This window comes from Alnus glutinosa, chromosome 6, assembly GCF_958979055.1.
Source record: "Alnus glutinosa chromosome 6, dhAlnGlut1.1, whole genome shotgun sequence".
Classification (NCBI taxonomy): domain Eukaryota; kingdom Viridiplantae; phylum Streptophyta; class Magnoliopsida; order Fagales; family Betulaceae; genus Alnus; species Alnus glutinosa.
In genome coordinates this window covers 27,066,742-27,090,396 of record NC_084891.1, presented here as the reverse complement: position 1 = coordinate 27,090,396, position 23,655 = coordinate 27,066,742, and the positions used below count along the sequence as shown (strand labels likewise).

General features: G+C 36.1%; 1 protein-coding gene across 5 annotated transcripts; it reads left to right on the top strand.

Moving 5' to 3' along the window:
- Positions 1-7,402: 7,402 nt before the first annotated feature.
- LOC133870436 (jacalin-related lectin 3-like) lies at positions 7,403-20,909 on the top strand. Of its 5 annotated transcripts, none has more exons than XM_062307562.1 (7): positions 7,421-9,504; positions 12,865-13,056; positions 13,741-14,208; positions 14,300-14,530; positions 14,647-15,027; positions 15,119-15,340; positions 20,425-20,909. In XM_062307562.1, exons 1-7 carry the CDS (start codon positions 7,585-7,587, stop codon positions 20,722-20,724), a joined length of 3,714 nt encoding a protein of 1,237 aa, XP_062163546.1. In that variant the 5' UTR covers positions 7,421-7,584; the 3' UTR covers positions 20,725-20,909. The 5 variants fall into 5 exon arrangements, 2 of the variants coding, with proteins under 2 accessions (XP_062163546.1, XP_062163544.1); XM_062307560.1 differs by lacking the exon at positions 7,421-9,504 and adding an exon at positions 12,689-12,751 and having other exon boundaries at positions 12,844-13,056; XR_009900731.1 differs by lacking the exons at positions 12,865-13,056; positions 13,741-14,208; positions 14,300-14,530; ... (1 more) ...; positions 15,119-15,340; positions 20,425-20,909 and adding exons at positions 10,493-10,572; positions 10,993-11,196; positions 11,334-11,755 and having other exon boundaries at positions 7,403-10,337.
- Positions 20,910-23,655: the final 2,746 nt, after the last annotated feature.

Here is a 23,655-nt window from a genome sequence, read left to right as displayed (position 1 = left end):
GTGTTAAAAAGTTTGCGGTTCGGTTCTTGCACATGAATAGACAATGTAGTCTAAGGCCATATTGTACCTAGCTAACGTTTACTGAGGGTCTTGATTCTCAAGATTGTGGATCTGAGTATGTTTACAAGTGTTTATAAGAGCAATTTTAGTGGCCTTATCAAAATAGTTATTTTGGTGAGTCAATTTGATGAAAATATGAAAAAATCACTCTCAGTAGCCTCACCACTTTAACCAAAAAGGTTTGGTGAGGAAAAATACTCATAAATTTTAATGAGTAATATTCATTCACCAACTCTCTCACTAATTTTGTTTCTCCTTTCTCTCTCACATGATCAACATACTTTTTTCTTTTTTCTTTTTTTTTTTTTTCCAATTTTCTTCTCCCATCTCTCTCACACGATGATGTCCTTGTTTCATGGACATAGTGGTTTCTTTGTCCCTGACATAAACTTTGTAGTTCTTTCATTTATCTTTTCTTTTCTTTCTTTCTTGAATTTGGTTAAGAAGCAAATAAAAACTTCTATGAATTTCTTAACAATGATCTAATCTTAAGATGAAGGTGTATGGTAGCTTGTTGTATAAAAAGATTAAATATAAAAAGAATAAAGAAATCTGAAAAAAAAAAAAATTTATTTAAATGGAATAGTGATAGTAAATAGTTAAAATGATGAGGCTGCAAGGAGAATTTTTAAAAAGTGGCTCACCAGAATAAATAAAAGTGATTTTTAGTTACTTTGGTGAGTAAAATTTGATGAGGCTACTAGGAATGCTATTAAGTGATGCTTTTTTCTTTCATTTTATTGGTTTCATGAAATTTTCCTTCCTCATATCGTGCAAGCGATCAATATTTTGAGAGATTAGTGATGAAGAGAACCACAAGAACAAGGCTTGACAAGTAATGGTATAGGCCGTTTGGAAAGCTAAAATAAAATAAAAACAACTTCCACTATGTCCCTCTCATCAATGATCTCTCGCAAGAATGCTATCATATCCTTCTTCATTTTTTATTGCTTTAATTTCGAAGAAGCCTGGGGCTTTGGATCTTAAAGATTTTCGGCCTATTAGTCTCGTAAGTTGTGTTTACAAGATCATTGCAAAAGTTATTGCGAATAGACTGTGGAGAAGGTTATCTCGAAACCTCAAAATGCTTTTGTAAAAGGTAAGCAAATTATTGATTCAATTCTTATAGCAAATGAGTGCTTGGATAGTCGTATCAAATCTGGTGAACCATAGTTACTTTGCAAGCTGGATGTTGAGAAGGCATATGATCATGTTAATTGAGATTTTTTATTGAGATGTAGTTTTGCGGAGAAATGGTGTTCTTGGATTGCGCATTGCATCTCCTCAGTGCGTTTCTCTGTCTTGGTGAATAGCACCCTACCTGGTTTCTTTAGTAGCTCTCGTGGGCTAAGACAGTATGATCCTCTATCTCCCCTTTTGTTTGTCTTTGTGGTGGAGGCCCTAAGTAAGTTTTTCATTGCTACTGTTCATAGAAGTTTCCTATGATGCTTCTCTGTGAGTTTTGAAAGCTTTGAGGTGGTTAACATTTCTCATTTGTTGTTCACGGACGATACATTCGTTTTTTGCAGGACTAATCTTGACCATCTTCGCCATCTACGTGTGTTGGTCTTGTGCTTTGAAGCTGTCTCAGGTTTAAAGATTAATTTGGCTAAGTCTGTTTTGGTTCCTGTGGATTGTGTGGATAATGTGGACGGTTTGGCTGGCATATTGGATTATGGGGTTTCCTCTTTACCCTTAAAGTACCTCGGTTTTCTGTTGGGGGCCTCTTTTTAAGGCCAAGTTCATATGGGATGGTGTTGTTGGAAAGATTGAGAGGCGGTTGGCTAGCTAGAAGCGGATGTATTTGTCCAAGGGTGGTAGGGTTACCCTTATAAAGAGCACTCTTTCAAATCTTCCTACGTACTTCTTATCTCTTTTTCTCATTCCTGCTAGTGTGACTAATCATATAGAAAAGCTTAATCGAGATTTCTTATGGTGGGGGATTAGGTGAAGAGTTTAAATATCACTTGGTTAGTTGATCCAAAGTTTGCTCCCCTATCTCTGAAGGTGGCTTGGGCATTCGGAATTCGAGGATCTTCAACAAAGATCTTTTAGAGAAGTGGTTGTGGCGTTATGTGCGTAAGAGAGAGGCTTAGTAGAAATCTATTGTGGATGCAAAGTACGGTATTGCATGGGCCGGGTGGTGTTCCTTAGATCTCCCTGAGTGGGGCTTTGGAAGAACATAAGGAAGGGGTGGAGTTTGTTTTTGTAGTTATACCAGACTTAATTTTGGAAAATGGGTCTACGATAAGATTTTTGGATGATGTGTGGTGTGGAGAGATGCCTCTCAAGGAAGCTTTTTGTATGGTATAGCTTGTGACAAGGATGTGCTCGTTGCAGCTCACTTGGTTTCGAAGAGTGGAGTGGGATGTTAGCTTTATTCGAGCGGCCACAACTGAGAGGTGGATGTCTTGGTTTCCTTATTCACGTTGTTGTATTCTGTTAGAGTAGAAAGTGAAGAGGAATACCAACTTTGGTGGTTTCCTTCTCACTAAGAGAACTTTGATGTTAGATCTTTTTAAAAGGTCATTGCATGCAAAGATATAGTTCATTTCCCCTTAAAAAAGTATTTAGCGGACCAAAATTTCCTTGAAAGTGGCTTTTTTCGCTTGGTCGGTGGCGCTAGAGAAGATCCTTACTGTGTGTAATATTAGAAAGATGCATGCCATTGTGATTGATAAATGTTGTATGTGCAAAACGAACAGAGAGTCTGTAGATCATCTTCTTTTTTCATTGTGAGGCTGCATGCGCTCTATGAAATGTTATCTTTAGTTGCTTTAGTCTGTCTTGGGTTATGCCTCTTCGGGTGGTAAATTTATTTGCTTGCTTGTGGATGGGTGGTCGCTCTCGGAGTGCTATTGTGTGAAAGATGGTTCCTTCTTGCCTGTTGTAGAGGGAACAAAATGATAGACATTTTGACGACAAATAAATGACGATTGAGGAGCTCAATACTTTTTTCTTTTTTTCTTTGTTCTCTTGTACTGGTGCGTTCCTAGCTTCATTAGTGATTAGCTTTAATGATTTTTATTTTTTTCTTCTCCTTCTTGGACGCTTCTCTTGTATACTCCTTATGTACTTGACTGCGCTTTGCGTTTTTTGATGATATTATTCTTATTCATCAAAAAATTTATGAGGAAGGAAAATTTCGTGAAACCAATAAAATGAAAATGTGAAAAGTATACGTATTATTCTCAAACTACGTATTATTCTCAAACTACCACTCAATTATCAATGACCTCCCCATCCCCCCCCCCCCCCAAAAAAAAAAACTACTATTTATGTCAATATACCTCATCAAACTACTAAAAAATGTCAATGTCCCTCCCCCCAAATACACCAACAAAAAGACAAAAATGACCATAATTTTTTTTTTCTTCAATAAGACAAAAATGTCCTTATAAATTCAAAAAAAAAAAACTAAAACTAAAAATACTAAAAAAAATAAATAAAGAAAAAACTAAAAAAAAATTTGAAAAAAAACTTAAAAAAAAAAAATTTTAAAAAAAATTCAACAAATGAAAAAAAGAAGAGGAAAAACCATTTTTTATTTTTGTATAACTTTTCTTTTAAATTATAATAATTTTATGAATGGTATTTTTGTTATTAAGGGGGACATTGACATTTTTTGGTAGTTTAATGGGATACTGACACAATTGGTAATTTAGGGGGGACATTGACAATGAGATAGTAGTTTGAAGGGATTATGTGTACTTTTTTCTTTATTTTAATTAGTTAGGTATAATTTTAAAAAATCAATTGCGGCGTCATGCACTTCTATACATATTAATTGGCCCAAATAAATATCTTCCCACTTTTTTGTTAGGTATAATTTGATGGGGGACATAATTTTCCTACAAACCAGTTTGTAAGAAATTTCATACAATCCACATATAAAAGTGATATGTGTTTTTTAAACATGTGAAAAGCACATGTGTTTTTATTAATGCTATTAAAAAAGCATGTGAGAAGCACATGCTATTAAAATAATATGTGATTCTCACTTGCCAAGAGACACATGTCAATCTTATATGTGGGTTGTATGAAATTTCCTACAAACCGATTTGTAAGAAATTTTGTCTTTTGATGGGAGAAAGACTATATTTCAAGTGAATCTGCCTTTACTATTTTTCTTATTTGAGCAAATTATATATATATATATATATATATATATATATATATATATATATATATATATATATATATATATATATATATATATATATATATGAGTAGAGAATAGGATGACAAAAATTCAAAGGTCCATATTAAAATCTGAAAACGACAACGATAATTATTGATCAAAGAATCTTTTATTTATTGAGAAATGATACTTACACTCTTGGGGTATAACAATGGTACACCAATAACAACAACAATGGTCCTTATAAATATCATATGTGACACGTGGTCATGTGGCAACTGAGACATGTGTCGCCATTTTAAGGTGGGTAATGTAGAGGTTCGTTAAAAAAATTGACAGAGGACTGACAGAAGTACTAACTAGTAATATCCATTAAAGACAGGTACTACCTGGACGATTTTTGAAACCGAGGCGGCGATTTGATTTAGGGTCTAACCACAGATACCTCTAAGCTATTTAACCTTAAAATATATTTTAAAATCAACAAAATTTTCCTCCAAACGAAGCTGAAATATTTATATTTGTAAAATCAAATTTTTGGATGGCCCAACTAGTTGACAGACTAAGTACAAGACAAGAAAATAACCATTAGAGTGGTGTTGGCTAGGGCCGGTGTAGAGCCTCCGATAATTAAGGAAGTAGAGCATTCATAGAGAGAATATAATCGAAAGAGTTTTTAGGGAAAAAAACACTCTTATCTCGTTTGGAGATGATGACCTTCATTTAGACTCCTTATTTAACCACTACCTTGTGGGTTTTTGATTGCGGAGGCTCTAGGCTTTTTAACGGCTTTTAAACTTTTCTAATGAGTAGGCTTTTGTCCTATGTTAATCGGGCTCGATGCTTATTTATGATATTGTTACTATTAAATTGACATATGTTTAAAATATATGTCATTCTCACATATATTTTTAGCAGAATATGTGATTTTTATTTTTTGCATGTATTTCTAAAAATTTATATGTGAATACGCATGTGAATTTATTATATTGAATTAAATAATTTTTTTAACAAAATGAATTTCCTTCCCACACATCAGGGTTGAAGCCCAGATAAAAAATGGGATCGTACAATGTAAATCGGCGGACGGGTCAGCACTTCTTAATTCATGCCTGGCCCATTTAGCTCCGCACTTGGGAATTTTCGTACGTCCAAATTCGGGAGAAGCAATCATTAATAGCAAAGATGCATGCCTAACAGTCATAGAATAATATGCTTTTTTTTTTTTTTTGTTTTGGTGGGGGGGGGGGGGGGGGGGGGGGGGGGGTGTTTTAAAAAAAAATTTCAAATTTGGAAAATAAGAAAGGGAGACAAACTAGCTCTTAATTTTTAAAGAAACGAGGAAAAGAGAGTTTTTGAAAATTATTTCAAACACTATTTTACAACCAAGTGTGTCTGAGAGTTGGCACATCTAAAGACCTTTGAAGTGGTCCAAACACTGAAGTGGTTGAGTTGCTGTCGACAATCTTCAATAACAAGGACACTCGGCCGGTCCGAGAAAATGTGGTATTTGTTGATGGCTAAGATGCAGAGAATGTAGACTGATATGGAGCTGAAGAAAGCATTTTGTTCTTGGCTTGCAATCTATACTTCAATATTAAAGAGAAAAAAGAAAGAAATGAAGACTAAGTTGATCGCACGTCAAATCATTTGATTTATGATATTTGTAGAGAAAATGAAGGTCAAATACAAAATGTCTCATTAATAGGGTTAGTAAAGGGGTCGCTCTGATGCTTAAGTTAAACCTTATATTGAAGAAGGAAAATAACTCAAGAAAAAATAGAAGAAAGTGAGTGTTTGTTTAGAATTGAACATACCTCTCTAGTAATCAATTTCCCTTATCTTTTTTGGGGTGTTTTCATGCACGTTATTGATTAGTGGAGGGGGTTTTCATCCACAGCCCTCGCTCCATTAAACAAACATTCTTTAGCATCCAATAATTAAGGGATGTCAGTAGTCAAGACATGCAATGGTTAGAATATTGTTGGCATAACCTCTTTTTAATGCTTGTGCGCCCGTTCTTTTTGGTCAGGTTGAGTACGACTAACTTATAAGGCTTTACCGAGAATGGGCCTGCTTGGGCTGGCTAATGGCTTGAAAAGCCATACTTTCTTGGAGGCTTATTATATGTTACACCAAGAAAACACAAATACTCTTGGATTTTGAATCTCTTTCTACCGAAGTTTCTCAAAACCCCTGGCTTAGACTTTGAATAACCATATTTTCCAAATTTGATTGCACATGGCAAGCTGTAGGGTTTTCTAAAACCCTATGAATGCTCTAAGAAGTAGCATGTTACTATGGTGATACATAGCATTTCTCAAAAAATAAGTCCAATTATAGTTAGGCAAGAATATCGAGTTATGTGTGGAGATAATTTAGGCCAAATCAGGATGTGAAAGGTTACTTATTGGCAAGATGATGATGATTTTTATTTATTTATTTATTGGTTTTAAGGCACTCCAGTCTCCAGATAGTGATAACAAAATTTGTAAGACCCTCTGTATATGAATACATATCCTTTTATATTCTTGGGAGGTGCATAGACAGTATAGTACCATGTAAATATGTTGATATATATATATATATATATATATATATATATATATATATATATATATAGTATTTAGTACTATCTAATGGTTAGATGTGGAGATATTTTAGTGTCGTCTTTCTGAATTTTGGATATGTTGAGGCTATTGGAAATAATAGTGGTTATAGTTGCCTTATAATTCGACGGAAATAATTATGAAAATGCTATAATTATAGATGTTATGCTGCTCGTTTAAGGTTGACAGTCACGACTTATCAAATGTTACTTTGTAAAGCTTGGTGATCTAAGTGTCGAATTGGTAAGATAGTTTTTGTATTTGATAAAAATACAAGTCAAGTTCAAAATTAATAAAATAAGTTGATGCTTATAATATTTCTTGAAAATTTCTAAAAGGTTTACCTAAATTAATTTATGGAATAAGATAAAGGGACATTAAAAAGAAAAAGGAAAAATTTATATTATTCGAGTAAAGTTAATGGAAATGAAAATTTAAAATTCAGTGGATTTTGTTTTTTTTTTTTGGGATGAATATATCTAAAAATAATTAGATTAACTATAATCAAAGAATTAATCACAAAGACAAAGATAGTAACAATTTTAAGTCGTTCAACCCACTATTCCACGAAACGACAACCAAAAGCTGTAACTGGATTTCGGATAACGCCCACAGCATCGGTGGGTGGACCCTGAAAACTGTTGCAGCATGGCTCTCAATTCCCAGCCCCATTTTCTTCGTCTTCGATCTATCTCTGTACGTTACCCTCCAAAAAGAAATTTCGAATAGAGAAGAGAGAGAGAGAGATTGTTCAACAATTGGTTTGGTTGAGCAATGGAGAACCTAATCATACCCTGCAACTCTAGCCCTCCCATGCCAATCCCATCCAAGCTAGGAAACCAATCCAAGTTCCCACCCAGACCCACTATCACTTTCGCCGAAACAACACGCCCAAAGCTCACGGACGCTTATGTGAATTACCTCCGCAAAAGTGGGCGCCTCAGCGAGGCCGTAACTGCTCTTGAGTCCATTGCTCAACGCGGGTCCAAGGTAGAGCCCAAGACCTATCTTAATCTGTTACAGTCTTGCATTGATGCGAATTCTATTCAACTGGGTCGGAAGCTTCATGAATGTATTGATTTGGTTAACGAGGAAAACCCGTTTGTGGAGACTAAGATTGTGAGCATGTATGCGAAATGCGGGTGTTTGGAAGATGCGCGTAAGATGTTTGGTGAAATGAGTGAGAGAAACTTGTACGCTTGGTCGGCGATGATTGGTGCGTGCTCGAGAGAGCGCAGATGGAGGGAGGTTGCGGACCTTTTTTATTTTATGATGCAAGATGGGGTTTTGCCTGATAGTTTTTTGTTCCCAAAGATCTTGCAGGCGTGTGCAAATTGTGGGGATTTTGAGGCTGGGAAGTTGATACATTCGTTGGTGGTTCGACTTGGGATGAGCTGTTCTATTCGTGTTAACAATTCGATTTTGGCTGTGTATGCAAAGAGTGGGAAAATGAGTTCAGCGAGGAACTTTTTCGAGAACATGCATGAGAGGGATAGGGTGACTTGGAATGCAATGATATCTGGGTATTGCCAGAAGGGTGAGAATGAGGAAGCTCATAGATTGTTTGATGCAATGCGTGAAGAAGGGGTTGAAGCGGGTTTGGTGACTTGGAACATATTGATTGCAAGTTATAACCAGTTAGGTCACTGTGATGTTGCGATGGAATTGATGAAGAAGATGGAGAGTTTTGGAATAACTCCTGATGTCTTTACTTGGACTTCTATGATTTCAGGGTTTGCTCAAAACAACAGGAGAAGTCAGGCATTGGATTTGTTCAAGGATATGCTTAGGGAAGGGGTTGAACCAAATGGGGTTACAATTACAAGTGCAATTTCAGCATGTGCATCTTTGAAATCACTAGAGAAGGGGATGGAAATCCATTCTGTTGCTGTTAAGATGGGTTTCATCAATGATGTATTGGTTAGGAATTCACTCGTTGACATGTATTCCAAGTGTGGAAAATTAGAAGCAGCGCGGCGAGTCTTTGATATGATCTTAGAGAAAGATGTATACACTTGGAACTCAATGATTGGAGGATATTGCCAAGGTGGCTACTATGGTAAAGCCCATCTTCTCTTTATGAAAATGCAGGAATCTGGCGTACCACCTAATGTTATCACGTGGAATGTAATGATCTCGGGATATATACAGAATGGAGATGAGGATCAAGCCATGGATCTTTTCCAGAGAATGGAAAAAGATGGGAAAATTAAGCGGAATACGGCTTCATGGAACTCTCTTATTGCTGGTTACCTGCAAATTGGGCAAAAGAACAAGGCATTAGGAATATTTAGACAAATGCAGTCTTCCTGTGTTATTCCAAATTCAGTTACAATGTTGAGTGTCTTACCTGCGTGTGCAAATTTAGTTTCAGGGAAGAAGGTAAAAGAGATCCACGGTTGTGTAGTCCGTAGAAGCTTAGAGACTGAACTTTCTATCGCAAATTCTCTTATTGACACTTATGCGAAGTCGGGGAATATAGTATATTCAAGAACCATATTCGATGGAATTTCGTCCAAAGATGTCATCACTTGGAACTCATTGATTGGTGCATATGTTTTACATGGTTATGTAGATGCTGTACTTGATCTCTTTGATCAGATGAAGAAGTTTGGATTCAGACCAAATAGAGGTACGTTTGTAAACATTATATTTGCTTACAGTCTTGCTGGAATGGTGGATGAGGGGGAGAAAGCTTTTTCTAGCATCACTGAAGAGTATCGAATAATACGAACTTTAGAACATTATTCAGCTATGGTGGATCTATATGGCCGTGCAGGTAGGCTTGCAGATGCAATAGAGTTTATTGAAGATATGCCCATTGACCCTGACTCCTCTACTTGGTCTGCCCTACTAACTGCCTGTAGGATTCATGGTAATATTGGCTTGGCAGTCCGTGCGGGGGAAAGTTTGCTTGACTTAGAACCGGGGAATATTCTGATTCACCAGTTAATTTTTCAGGCACATGCTTTGTGTGGAAAGTTAGAGGATGCTTCAAAAATGAGAAAGCTTGAAAAGGAGAATGCATCAAGAAAATCTCTTGGGATATGCTGGATTGAAGTTAAAAACACAGTCCATACGTTTCTTACAGGTGATCAGTCCTCGGATGTGGAATCTTCTTGGATACAAAGAATAAAGGGGAAGGTCGAGGGACCTGATACCCAATATGGGCTTTGCATCGAGGAGGAAGAGAGAGAAGAGATTAGTGGAGTTCATAGTGAAAAACTCGCATTGGCTTTTGCTCTTATAGGCTCTCCTGCATCTAAAGTTATAAGGATGGTAAAAAACCTGAGAATGTGTGATGATTGCCATAGGACAGCCAAATATATCACTATGACGTTTGGATGTGAAATATATTTGAACGACTCCAAGTGCCTCCACTATTTTAAGAATGGGCATTGTTCTTGTAAGGATTATTGGTAGGGTAGGAATAAAAAAATGTGGAATTTGGTCATCGGATCACTTTCAAAAACACAAAGGCTAGGGTTCAAGATTACTTCAAGCTGTCATGGATCTCGTTATGGCTTGTAAGTGAAAAAATTTACTTAAATTTGAATTCCTTGGCTACTTACATTTCTTTTGACATGTATCAAACAACTTCACTTGAATATTCAGATGTTATTTCCTTCTGCATTTCATGAAACTATAGCTGATTAGTAGGCTGGTATGTTGGGCAGGATAGAGATTCCAATGTGTTCACAATTCAGGCAGTTTCTGACAAGGAGATTTGTGTCTATACCGGCCAAGTCCATTTGTTGACAGGTATGGTGTATCTTCTTGGACAGCAATTTGTACAGATTGTAATGGACTTTGCACTGATAGAGGGATTATCTAATGTCCTATCAAGAAGTTCTTGTTTCATGAATGGCCAGTTCTCTCTCTCTCTCTCTCCATGGTATGGATTCTTTTTGCTAGTCACACCACAGGAATTATTTGATGCTCTTTAGGAACAAAGTATATCGTGTGGACGTGAGTCTTCTTTCCTCTTCACTCACAGTGCATTTTGCCATCAGATTAAATAGATAATGTTGAGGTCTCCTTTCTCAATTCAGTGTCACTTGATTCTACTTCTCTCTTAATACTCATTTATTCTGTAGCTTGAAATCATAAAGCATTTGGTCAAACAACCACTTTCACTATATTTTCTTGTCCTTTCTCACAAAACTTACTACCTTTTCGCAGGTCGATCCATACCATTTGATAAGGGAAGCTGTTTTGAAAATTTTTGTTCTCTTTTTTACGTTTGATATTCTTAAATTGGGAAGTCTGGTAAGAACAGCTTGGCAGTTCAACCAGAGTAATTAGCCACATAGTGTCCCCCATGGCAGAGCTTCTTGTGTGCAATACGCTTTTGTCGTAAAGCCTTGACCGCATCATTATGAACAGGTATATAGTTTGAGAAGTAATTCTTCTTACATTGTTCTGCAGTAATTTCTCGTAAGTAGGATAATGCTTTCTTTAATAAGTGATAATTGATACTCACTTTGTTATCGTCTGAAAGTTACTTTTATTTTTATCCCCAGGGTAGCTTGACGCCTTCATTGGCTATATTGATCAACAAATTACCTAGGGCCTACGGTCATAAAGCGGATCATTTCACACCACAAAGAAGGGCTGATGGGAAATGAACAGGGGAAAAATCCCTTCTCATTAGGCAAATACTGTGGCGTGGTTGTCTGATTTGCTGGAAGATATGGTTTTAGTTTTAGAGAGCCCCCGTGTTTTTAGAAGTAAGTTTTTTGAATTCCTTGACTGGGTAATATCTAGAGGTTCTTAATACATAATTAGGCAAGCATGCAACAATCAAGCCAACATTATGACGAACTTAAGCCAAATCTAAATTTGTTATTGTGAGGTCTAGAGGGGTGTGATGTATTCTGGAAAGTATTGCTTCATGAACCTAAAGCTTGGCTGGGACTGAATTTGTATTAATTGCCATTATGCAGTTGCTGAAGTGTTTTTTTTTTTTTTTTTTTTTTTTGTAACAATTCGAGCTCATTTTATCCTCTTTTTATTCTTTCAATATGAACAAAGCCATGTCTCTGCCACTGTTTAAATGCCTACTCCAAAATATATGCATAAAAAAGAAAAAGAAAAAAATTGCTTATGACGTCCTTGAAGTATGACATTTTATCAAATCACCCGCTAATGTTCAAATTTTATGGATTTACTTCCTAACGTTTCAATCGTTATCAAATAGATCATTCCAAGTTCCATCTATCTTCACTTAAATTTCTAATAATATTGTCACATCATACCAAATTAGTAGACGACACGTGTCACATTTAATAAAAAATTTCAAAAAGAAAATTATAAAAAGAAGAAATTGAAATTAAAGTTATAATAGTATTAACAATAATAAAGTTGAAAAGCTCTATTTGATGGGCGGGAATCCTATCTGGAAATATGAATGAACAAGTTCTTGGAACGATGCTCGTTGCTTGAACTTGGCGCAACATCGAGCAAAAACCATTCAGCTGCACCGGCCACTAGGAAGGCTGGAAGCAGCGAGATTCAGCTTTCAAGTGCGCAACACCATCGGCCGGAATTGACGTCTGATTTGCCTCCAATTTCACAAAACGTTCCAGTTATTGGAAGCCAGAATAAAAGGCTTACCTGCTAGCTGGCCCCTTTCTTGAATTCCTGCATCTTTTAATTGACTAATTCTACGATGAAAACATAAACAAACAAAGATTGAGAATAACAATGGTTCACAATCACAGCAAAAAGACGATGCTCCTTTTTCTTCTGGGGATTCAATGGCGTATCTGATTCTCTGCTAGCTATTCAATATTTTCCCTCCGTAGTGGAAATAATATTTTATACTTCTCCACACGCAAGCAAATCCTTTTGGCTCTCATAAATTCCTCCCCCATGTTGCTTACAACTCAGTGCGCACCGCCCTCACTGTACTTGCTCTCTCAATCTATACTGAAAAATGGTATGTAATGATCATGCTTTTATGGTATATTGTTTCTGTTTTGAGTTCAGGAAAGTTGGCTAATCGGTTGGGATTGGATGTTGTTGCAACAGAGCTCGGAGGCTTCCACGAAGAAACCCATATCAGTTGGGCCGTGGGGAGCTCAGCAAGGGTTGCGTTGGGACGACGGAGTTTACTCAACAGTGAGGCAATTGGTAATAACTCACGGAGCAGGCATCGACTCCATCCAGATTGAGTACGACAAGAAAGGGACCTCGATTTGGTCTGACAAGCATGGTGGAAATGGAGGCGACAAAACAGACAAGGTTAATAATCATAGTGCCCTTGTTTTAATCACTTTCCTGCCCTTTAACAATATTGAATTTATCATAGGTTTGATTATGATCATTTTACCATTTAATTAATACTTTAATGTTCTCCCTCACGTCTTAGTTCAAACTATCATTCAACAAGTAAGATTCAACATGTAGAGTATTTAACCGAAATGGAAGGTAAAATGTTGAGTTATGGTTCGAATTCAAGACATTTATTATGATATGTACGATGTTAAATTATCATTTATCTCATAAGCTTAAGTTAACGTTTAGTTAATAATTGATCACATGTGATTGAGTTTATTATGTAACAATATCTCATTTGTGATTAATATTTTATTTTGTTTCTTTTTCTTTTTCTTATCTACTAATCTACCATTCAAAATCTTAATTTGACATTAGAGGAATTACTACCGAAACAAACGAGCGTTTGTTTGGGAAAACTTTTTGGAGCCCCTTTTTTTGCTTTTTGATTGAAAAAGTGTTTAAATGTGACATAAAGATGAAAATAAATTTGAGTGTTTTGTGAGTATTTTGTATCTAGAGTTGTTTGTTAATACTTATTTCTTTCTTTTTTTCTTTTTTGTGCTAAAAGGCAAAAAAAAAAAAAAAAAAAAAAAAAAAAAAAAAAAATAATTTTTGTCCAACTGGTTCACAAGGATTTACACTTTGCAGGTCAAGCTTGATTACCCGGATGAGTTCTTAACTTCAATACATGGACACTATGGTAGCTTAAACGAATGGGGGCCGGTCTTTGTTCGATCACTGACTTTTGAGAGCAACATGAGAACATATGGACCATTTGGTTTTGAACAAGGGACATGTTTCTCATTCCCAATGACTGGGGGAAAGATTGTTGGGTTCCATGGCAAGTGTCGTTGGTATCTTGATGCAATTGGAGTTTATTTGAAACCGATTGAGAAAGAGAATCCGTCCAAAGCTTTGTCTAATCATTCGCAAAAGTATGTTGCTGCTAATGGGACTGAGAAGGTTGGCTACTCTGTAATACAAGGGACTATAGGTGAAAGCTTCGATATAGTTCTTGCCGTAAGACAAAAGGATGATCTCGGCAACCCCCTACAGAGAAAAGTTTCTAGGGAAATTTCTATTCCAGAAACCAGCGATTTGGGAACTAAGGAAAAGGTGAGCCATCTCTATTACATTTCTTTTTTCTCGCTGTAATTTATATGTTCCACACAAGAAGAACTTAGATTATAATTAAGGTTCATTTCAGATGCCTAGTATTGAGAAGGTGCCCTCGAAAGTTGATGGCGCGGTAACATATGGGCCGTGGGGTGGTTCTGGCGGGAGTGTGTTTGATGATGGAATGTATACAGGCATTAAACAGATTAATATGTCGCGCAATATTGTTGGAATTGTATGGATAAGAGTTCTGTATGATTGCAATGGGGATGGCATGTGGGGAAGCAAATATGGGGGCACTGGAGGATATAAGAATGAAAAGGTGAATTAATCGAGCTCTTTAATTTCATATAGAAGTTTAGTTATATCTTTGGTACCTATTATATATCATTGGACATCAAAATTCACTAGCATCGATCTTTTGTGCATTTTCTGCAGATAGTCTTTGATTATCCATCTGAAATCTTGACTCATATAGTAGGCTCCTATGGCCCTCTAATGTACATGGGGCCTAATGTTATCAAGTCACTCACTTTCTACACCAATAAAGGGAAGTATGGACCATATGGAGAAGAACAAGGATCCAGCTTCACCACCAGATTGAAGGAAGGAAAGATTGTCGGAATCCATGGGAGGAAGGGTTTATTCGTAGATGCTCTAGGGGTACATGTTATAGAAGGGAAAGTAACTCCTGTGGCTGTGGCTGTGGATCATTCTCCTTCCAATGCCGTCATTCCTTACGAACCCCCTATTTCTGAGGTAGATAATCCGCAGTGGTCAAACAAACTTGTATTAACAAATAAAGGACCATTTGAAGAGGTAATAAATATGTAACCATTTTCTGCATTCTAGCAAGGAAAAACATTGTATGAAGGGTTTTATTTACCAAAAGATTTCAACTTTTTTCCAGGTTGCCTTTGGTGTGATAAAAGAACCAGCTCCATGTGGACCAGGTCCATGGGGAGGAGACGGAGGGAGACCATGGGATGATGGAGTTTTTTCTGGGATCAAACAGATTTATGTCACAAGAGTTGCAGAAGCCATTTGCTCTATCCAGATTGAGTATGACAGAAATGGACAAGCTGTTTGGTCCATTAAGCATGGGGGTAATGGAGGAACCGACACACATCGGGTACTTCTAATTATCAAATACCATTTCAAAATATCCGTTGATTATCAATAAAGTTTTCCTCCAAACTGAGTTAATATATTTATTTTTTCTCTAAACCAGTCTACTAAACTGACACGTGATTCTAACGTATTTTGCAGTTTACGTTCAGTTGAAGTAGTTACATGTGCTGGCTGAAATATTAACCCACGTGTTTGTATAGATGATTGATGAGCTGTATAGATGAGCTGTTATTCTGTTATTCTTTTTCATACAGTATATAAACACATTATGTATCTTCTGATTCAATTAAAATGAGAATACAACCCAACTTTCTCATATCTCTCTCTCTCTCTCTCTCTCAACTCTGCTTTCACTCTGTTTTCCGCATACTTTCTGTTTGTGAAATGGTATCAGAGCAATAAATCGTTGCTTTCTGATTTCTTCTATTCTCACTATTTCTCTCATGGATTCCATGACGTCTCAATCTGCAAATTCAATTGTAGATGTATCAAGTCCTTTCTACTTGCATCATGGCGATAGCCCTAGTTTCAATCTGGTCTCTCAACAACTAGTTGGAGACAATTATAATACCTGGAGCAGATCGATGAAGATGGCCTTAATTGCGAAGAACAAGATCCATTTCATTGATGGAACCTTGCCCAAACCGGATGCTTCATCTGATCAAAGTCTGTCATGGTATAGATGCAACAATATGATCCTTTCATGGATTCTTAGCTCAGTTTCGAAAGAAATAGCAGCGAGTATTATCTACATTGATTCTGCTGAAGATATGTGGAATGATCTCAAAGATCGATTCTCTCAAAAGAATGGACCGAGGATCTTCCAACTTCAACAGACGATTTCTGCCTTATCTCAAGAAAACCTCTCTGTGAGTAATTACTTCACTGTTCTTAAAGGACTTTGGGATGAACTCATCAATTACCAACCTCTTCCTCCATGTTCATGTGGTTCTGTGAAGATTCTTACTGATTATCGTGAACATGAGTATATTTCTCGTTTTTTGATGGGTTTAAATGAAAGTTTTTCACATATTCGTGGTCAAATCTTGTTACTTGACCCTATGCCTCCTATAAACAAAGTTTTTTCTCTAGTCCTTCAAGAGGAACGACAGAGGCAGATTGTTCCACTTGTTAGTTCATTGAATCATAATACTGCTGCGATGATGATCACTACACCTCAAAATCAGTCATCTGGATCTAAAACCAATTTTATCCGAAAGGATAGGCCGAAGTGCACTCACTGTGGAGTTCTCGGTCACACAATCGACAAGTGTTACAGAATTCATGGTTTTCCACCGGGTTTTAAGTTTAACAAAGGAAAAAATGTTCCTTCTGCTAATCAAGTTTCCGAAGCTGGTGTTCCTCATCTGCTGTTCACTTATGAGCAGTATGAGAAGCTGATTTCCTTGATCAACCCGAAGTCTGGAGAAGATATCCCTTCGGTTCACACTGTTGCATCTCAGGATCCTCTGTTCGCCGACATGGCAGGTAGAAAAATAACTCATTTTGATTCCATGAGCTTAGATAGTAAACATTCTGTTTTCTCTACTTCATCATCTGTCAACTATGTTTCACATATCAAATCCACAAATCTTTGGATCATTGACACAGGAGCAACCGATCATATGGTTTGCTCTATCTCCTGTTTTACTTCTATTACTTCCACTGTTACCAAATCTGTTAGATTACCTAATGGAAATTTTGCCTCAGTCACACATATTGGTACAGTTCGAATTACTGAACATCTCATCTTAACAGATGTTCTTTGTGTTCCTTCATTTTCTTTTAATTTGATTTCTGCAAGCAAAATACTCAAAATTCTACATTGTTGCATAATTTTCTTGGCTGATTTTTGCTTCATCCAGCATCTGTCAAGTTGGAGGACGATTGGCATGGGTAGAGAAAGAGGCGGATTGTTCTTGTTGATACCTAATCCGAAGCCTTCTCCACCTATTGCTGTTCCAGTTTCTACCAGCATAGGTGCTGCTCAAGTTTCTACTAGCAATTCCAATAATCTTTGGCATTTTCGATTAGGTCATCTTTCTGATTCTAGGATTAAACTTTTGCAACATATAATTCCTGATTGTAATGTTGTTTCAAATAAATGTTGTTCAGTTTGCCCTTTAGCTAAACAACATCGTTTGCCTTTTCATGTTAGCACTTCAATTTCAAAACAATCCTTTGATTTGATTCACTGTGATATATGGGGTCCATTTTCTGTTAAGTCTACCAATGGATCTCAATTTTTTCTTACTATTGTGGATGACTATACTCGTTTTACATGGGTATACTTAATGCATAGTAAATCTCAAACCAGAATCATCATTCAGAATTTTTTTCAGCTTATTCTTACTCAGTTCAATGTTAAAATCAAATGTGTTAGATCTGATAATGGTCCAGAATTTAACATGGTTGATTTTTATTCTTCTCATGGAGTCATTCATCAACTTAGTTGTGTTGAGTCTCCACAACAAAATGCCATAGTTGAGCGTAAGCATCAACATCTCCTTAATGTGGCTAGAGCTCTTCGGTTTCAAGCCAATCTTTCATATCATTTTTGGGGTGAGTGTGTCCTTACTGCCACTTACCTTATCAATCGGATTCCTACACCCTTTCTTTCAAATAAATCTCCTTATGAAACCCTTTATTCAGTTTTACCTCCTTACAATCATCTTCGTGTTTTTGGTTGTCTTTGCTATGCTTCTACTATAACTAGAAATCGATCCAAGTTTGATCCTCGAGCTAGAGCTTGTATTTTCTTAGGCTATCCCTATGGCATCAAAGGATACAAATTATATGATCTTAACACTAAGTCTATATTTGTATCTCGTGATGTCATTTTTCATGAAAATACTTTTCCTATGTCTTGTTCATCATCATCTCTGCCACATAATGAGTCCAATGATAACATTGTTTTGCCTCTTTCCCATCCTAATGATATTGAATCTTTTCAAACACCACAATCTATTTCTCATAATTCTACTTCCTCTCCAATTGTATCATCTCTTTCAAATATTCCTAGTGTTTCTCTACCTCATGTACCTAATATTCCTCCTCGAAGAACCACTCGTATTAGGCACCAACCCGGTTATCTCCAAGAGTATCATTGTCAACTTGCTGCCTCTTCTCTCCCATCATCTTCTGTTCCATTGACAGCTGGTTCTTCAGGTATTCCTTATGATCTCTCCACTGTTTTGTCTTATGATAAGCTTTCTTCAACTCATAAACACTTTAGTTTGGCTGTCTCTGCTCATGTTGAACCAAAATTTTTTCACCAAGCTGTCAAAGATCCTCTTTGGAGGGATGCCATGCAAGCTGAAATCTCAGCTCTTGAACAGAATAATACTTGGGTTCTTACTGATTTACCTTCTGATAAACACACCATTGGTTGTAAATGGGTGTTCAAAATCAAACATAGGGCTGATGGTTCTATCGAGAGATACAAGGCCCGTCTTGTAGCCAAGGGTTACACTCAATCCGAAGGGGTCGATTACTATGAAACGTTTTCACCCGTTGCCAAACTCACTACTGTGAGATGTTTGTTGGCTATTGCTGCTGTTAAAGGGTGGCATCTTCATCAACTTGATGTCAATAATGCCTTCCTCCATGGGGATTTGGATGAGGAAGTGTACATGAGCTTGCCTCCTGGTTATTCAAGCAAGGGGGGGTCTCAAGTTTGTCTTTTGAAAAAGTCTTTATATGGCTTAAAACAGGCCTCTAGACAGTGGTTTTCCAAGTTCTCCACTGCCTTGCTCAGTCACGGTTTCATTCAATCACGTTCTGATTATTCTCTTTTTACAAGAAGTGTCGGTTCTTCTTATATTGCATTGTTGGTGTATGTAGATGATATTGTTTTAGCAAGTAATGATTCGAATGCTATATCAGACATCACTAATCTTCTCAATGCTCAGTTCAAATTAAAAGACCTTGGTATACTTAAATTTTTCCTTGGGCTGGAAATTGCAAGGACTTCTCTTGGTATATCAGTTTGTCAACGGAAATATGCCTTAGAAATTCTTGAAGATTCAGGTCTTTTAGCTTCAAAACCAGTGAAGTTTCCAATGGATCCAAATGCCAAATTCTCTCGTCTTGATGGCCCTTTACTTTCGGATCCTACCACCTATAGAAGACTAGTTGGACGTCTTCTTTATCTTACTATTACAAGGCCAGATTTATCTTATTGTGTTCAAACTTTAAGTCAGTTTATGAGTGCACCCTGTCAATCTCATATGAATGCTGCATATAGAGTTCTCAGATATCTCAAATCCAACCCCAGCCAGGGTTTGTTTTTCCCTTCTACTTCTGATTTGAGATTGAAATCCTTTTGTGACTCGGATTGGGCTGCTTGTCCAGACACTCGTCGATCCGTAACTGGTTTTTGTATCTTTCTTGGTGACTCTCTCATTTCATGGAAATCAAAGAAGCAGCACACAGTGTCTAGATCTTCAGCTGAGGCAGAATATCGATCCATGGCATCTACTTGTTGTGAATTAATGTGGCTCACTTCATTGCTTCAAGATTTCCAAGTCCCGCATTCTCAAGCAGCGTTGCTCTTTTGTGACAGTCAAGCTGCTCTCCATATTGCTGCAAACCCTGTATATCATGAACGAACAAAACACATTGAACTTGATTGCCATCTTGTAAGAGAACAGATTCAAAAGGGCTTAGTTCACACTTTACATGTTAGTTCCAGAAATCAGCTAGCCGACATTTTTACCAAAGCTTTATGTTTGTCTTCATTCTCTGCTCTTTTATCCAAGATGAATCTTCTTAACATATATGCTTCATCTTGAGGGGGGGTTTTGCAGTTTACGTTCAGTTGAAGTAGTTACATGTGCTGGCTGAAATATTAACCCACGTGTTTGTATAGATGATTGATGAGCTGTATAGATGAGCTGTTATTCTGTTATTCTTTTTCATACAGTATATAAACACATTATGTATCTTCTGATTCAATTAAAATGAGAATACAACCCAACTTTCTCATATATCTCTCTCTCTCTCTCTCTCTCAACTCTGCTTTCACTCTGTTTTCCGCATACTTTCTGTTTGTGAAAATATACAAACCTATAAACTATTATGCAGGTAAAACTGGAGTACCCGCATGAAGTACTCATCTGCATATCTGGGTATTATGGTCCAATCACCAGTGATCAGCAGCCTAAAGTTATAAGGTCACTGACATTTTATACCAGTCGAGGTAAGTATGGTCCGTTTGGCGAGGAAATAGGAACATTTTTCACGTCAACCACGACAGAAGGCAAGGTGGTCGGTTTACATGGGAGGAGTAGCTGCTACTTGGATGCCATTGGAGTCCATATGCAACACTGGCTGGGAAGTCAACAACGGCCTTCAAAGCCATCTATCTTTAAAAGGTTCACTTGATCAAAAGGATTCAGACCCTCAACACCGCTTCTCTTCAAAATGTTCAGTTGGTCGATGCATGTTTTAATCCAAAATAAAATGATTTACCGTCATTCATAAACCATAGAATAACTTTGTATGTACTCCAAGCTCAATAAATTATGTATTGCCTCTAATTATAATATCTGCTTGATTTATTTGAGACAGTTTCAGTTTTTTCATCAATTTTGATTTAAGGTGGTAACCTTAAATATAAAATTGAGAACAAAGTTTTCTATTAAACTGTGTTCGAAGAATCTGTCATCTTAGCATGCGATTAAAAAAATGCAAGTGAGAATCATGTGCTTTATAAAAAAAAGTAATGATATATGTCACAATTTTTTTTTTTTTTTACAATACAAATGTGTCAATTCCAACCATTCCTTAGATTTTTTTTTTTTTAAAAAAATAATTAATTTAAGAGTTAGTTGAAACTGTCACGTTAGTATTGTGAGATAAAAATTGTGGTTTCTAGTATTGTTCTTATTAAAAATGTACGTGAAAATAAATTACATACTTTAAGGACGCATCAATTTAATAACTGAATCGGAGGAATTTTCTAACTAAAAATGCAATTCAATGGACTAAAACTAGTAAAGAATTTTCTTTTTCTCCTAATCGGCTCCAAGGGTTTTCCTAGTGTGGGCCTTCCATGTGACCTATTGGTAGGGGAGAGAGAGAGAGAGAGAGATTATTTCTTATTGGACCATGATCGGGCTTGTTGGCACCCTATGGGCTATGGCTATTGGAAGTGGGCGGGCAAGCCCAAGTCTGTTTGGGAAAAATAGAACCCGATTGGGATGGTGTTGGCATGAAGAATAAAAGTTGACGTCCAATTGCCTTTTCTCTTTTGTAATTTGTCCTTTCCCCCAGTTTCCCTAAATGGAGTTTTTTTCTAGTAGAGTCAAGTAAAAGTGTTGTCGGACTGTTAGCCAATGGTAGAGTAATTATTATAACTAGGAGTACAGAAAAAAGAAAAAGAAAAAGAAAAAATGCTTTTATTTATTTATTTTAAATTTTATCGAAAACAAAGATTATTCAATCATTCTGAAAAATATTTTAACAAAATAATAATAATAATAATAATAATTATGATAAAGATGCTCTATCATAATCGATTTTTTTGGAGCTTTCGATGCCAAATTGATTAGTAGCTGATAGCACGCGAGCATTGTGAAAGAGAGAGGTTGGATTATCATCAAATTGGTGTTAGATAAAATTAATAATATAATCTTTTTAAAAGTAATAATATTATTCCATCTGAAGGACCCTCCGGTTAGAGGGTATGGTTCATGCCAAATCAATCGGCTATACATGCAATTGCATGCCTTTTTCTTAATTTACTGCCAGATAATTAAGTAATTTTCGTTTTAGGTCAAAGTTGAAATTTGCCGAATGATCCTAAACAACTACCTAAAGGAGGGTGAATTGAAGAATCACACACAATATTACCATAATAAACTAAAGCATTAAATAAATTAAACACATGAAACATATCCACTATAGAGAATGAATTACAATAAATTATACTTAACAAGCAAAACTATAATTGCACCCCAACAAACGAGGCGTTTGTCTCTACCGCAATAACTCCAAAATTCTAAGCAATCGTCTATCAGGCTTCCTCTCGTATCTTGAAACTTTGGTGGTCGAAAGTTTGTTATTGTGATTGTGTGGTTTGAACAAATATCAATGAGAAGCGTAAGAGTGACTACATAAATTGTAAAAAGGTATAAAAATAACACAAAAATAATAGCTTCAGGGTCTGTAAAATATTGTGCAATATGAGCTATGAAGTTTATATAGACCCTGGGGAAATATAGTCTTTTAGTGCAAGTTGAATTTTTAGGAAGGCGGTGTTCAGACGGATAAATGTCTCATTTGAGCGGACTTGGTGTTTCAAGGATAACTAGCTGACGGCGTTTGGACGTAGTCCGACTGCTGGTCTGATCGAGCAATTATGCCGGTCACAATTCTTCCCCGCGTTTGAACAATGTCCGACCATGAGTTTCGACCGCGCAACATTGTGACATCATATTAGCTTATGTTATTCTGCCAATAACCAACCACCACTTAGATCATGCTATTATGGAATTCTCAAATTTCTTCACTGAAAATTAGACCGGTATATAAGTTGTGCTTTTTAGAAAAAGTGAAAGAGTTGTTAATGCTTTTTTATTTAATTATTTAAATAAAAACAATAACTTTATATTATTTAATTAATATTTTATCAATAATTAATTTTCATTTGACTTAGTTAGCTATAAAATAGCTTTTAGGTGACTCAAAATGTGAACTCTTTTTTTTAAAAAAAAATAATAATTATTAAGGATAATATTATATATCACATTAATATCTCACTATACTGACATGATGTTTTGAATTGACAATGCCACATTATTATAGTAAAATAAAAAAAAAATAAAAAAAGTTGTATGGTATATAACATTGAAAAATGATTTTTGTATAACCGTTGACATAATTTTTGTTCAACTTTACCTAGGTAATAGTTTATTTTTATTTTTTTTAAAAAAAATGACCTAATATTTTTCTCAACAATAATTTCATCGTTTTTTGAAAAAAGTTAAAATAATAATGATAAGAAAACTGTTATGTACGTAATTAAAATTATATGGGAGTTGTGTCTACAATTATAGAACAATCCTTTCTATATAAAATTACTCTTATTTTAATAAATAAGCTTTTGAAATTGCCAAATCATTAGGAAGGGAATTGGCAACAAGATAATTTGGTAGACCCAAGAGAATAAATGGAGTAGGTGTAAGATTCCTTTGTCATAAATGGTGAGATGATGACATGGAGAAATGAGGATGGCACATCATTTGTATGTACGTGATATATTATTTGATAGATTCCGTGGCCTACCATTTGCACATCTAGACGACGAATTCC

What these genes read in the sequence shown, in the direction of transcription:
- LOC133870436 (XM_062307562.1), top strand. Translation starts at nt 7,585, where the DNA reads ATGGAGAACCTAATCATACCCTGCAACTCTAGCCCTCCCATGCCAATC. An exon ending in GAGGCGACAAAACAGACAAG is followed by an intron (nt 13,057 to 13,740) that starts GTTAATAATCAT and finishes TACACTTTGCAG; the next exon opens with GTCAAGCTTGATTACCCGGA. An exon ending in GAGGAACCGACACACATCGG is followed by an intron (nt 15,341 to 20,424) that starts GTACTTCTAATT and finishes ACTATTATGCAG; the next exon opens with GTAAAACTGGAGTACCCGCA.